At 41.2% G+C, this 1,361-nt stretch overlaps 1 protein-coding gene across 3 annotated transcripts in view; it reads right to left on the reverse strand.

The window, feature by feature from the left end:
* The window catches only part of map2k4b (mitogen-activated protein kinase kinase 4b), a 22,715-nt gene that overhangs the window by 16,143 nt on the left and 5,211 nt on the right, over positions 1 to 1,361 (reverse strand). Inside the window, exon 3 of one of the 3 annotated variants that reach the window (XM_014027877.1) lies at positions 705 to 737. The exons of the other annotated variants lie outside the window; for them this stretch is intronic. Within the exon in view, the coding sequence (XP_013883331.1) occupies positions 705 to 737 (33 nt within the window). The remainder of the gene's footprint in view (positions 1 to 704; positions 738 to 1,361) is intronic. 3 annotated transcript variants of the gene reach the window in all.

Raw genomic sequence — 1,361 nt, forward strand, 5'->3', positions numbered from 1 at the left:
ACACTGCAGTTGTGAAACTGTGTTTTTTTCGACATTAGCAGAATATCGACAAAGTTTTGCGCACATTTGTAATGGAAACACAGCTAGTGACTACACTTTCAAAATAAAAGACATGCATGATGTGTGTGATTGATTATGAAACACTGGAAATCCCTGATCAGAACCAACTCAAACAGTTCTGTTCAGACACCAAAGTGTTGTTAGCACTCAGATAGCACCTGGATCAGATTTAAGACAGAATTTATTTAAATTCCACTCAGACGATTAGATAAATTCAGTCTGATTGAAAACAGATTTTGGTTTTAACCCTCCTGCTGTCCTTGTATCAAACGGAGGCTTTGACAGTCGTTTTGACCCACGTACAGCAGAAGGGTAAAGTATRACCGAAGGTGCTGGCATTAAGTGTTACATCTTTGCCGTGTCTGAACCAACCATGTCCACAGTGCAGACACATCCTGTAACCTTTAACCCTGGAGACATGAGGGACAGGTAAAGCAGTGAACAGACCCCCCAGCTACCAGGAACACCACACAGGCTCCAGCAGTAGTTTACAGTGGTCCCTTTTACCCACTCCAAATAAAGAGATCAACACTGATCAGTCAGTGAGCAGCAGCAGGTTAACATGAAGGAAACCACGTTAGACTACTGACACGTCCCACAGACAGCAGAGGTCAGCGTGCTCAGTGGAAGAGTCCCATTCTTACTTTGAGTCACTCCAGACAGGTTTATCTGAAACCCTGAAGTCAAGAAAAAATAAACATTGTACTATTTGTTAATCCTGGTCCCCAAGAGTCACTATCCTGCATGTTTCACGTTCTTCTGCTCCAACACACCTGGTTTGAACGAAGCTTCTGTAGGATTATTGAATCACTACATCAATGCTACAGAATGAAAGCCTGCCTGAATAAAAAGGTTTAAAGAGACACTGGTCATGGTTGTTTTAAATGTGCTTTAGGAATAAAACTGCTTTAATTTAAATGACTGCTGTGAAGGCACTGAAGAGGAGACTGAACAAAATGTCCCCATGGTTTGTCTGGTGTCTCTATGTGGGACAAACAGCTGAACTCAGATCCTTGTGTCATTTGTTTTACATCCAGGAGATGGTGCTCCAACATCAGGACAGCTTTCTTCTCTATTCTCTTTAACTGGAGCCAAATAAGCTCATTTTACTTAAATAAGTCTGTATCCAACTGCTGAAAAAACATGATGGGATGCAAACTATAAAATCTAGTAGGTGTTTCAAAGTTGGACACTTGAATGAGCACTGATAGCATGCTCTATAGCAGTGGTTCCCAAACTTTTTATCTTCTGACCCACAAAAATTTCATGGCAAAAACTTGTGACCCCAAATATTACTGGTC

This window comes from Austrofundulus limnaeus, unplaced genomic scaffold, assembly GCF_001266775.1.
Source record: "Austrofundulus limnaeus strain Quisiro unplaced genomic scaffold, Austrofundulus_limnaeus-1.0 Scaffold693, whole genome shotgun sequence".
NCBI classification, from domain to species: Eukaryota; Metazoa; Chordata; class Actinopteri; order Cyprinodontiformes; family Rivulidae; genus Austrofundulus; species Austrofundulus limnaeus.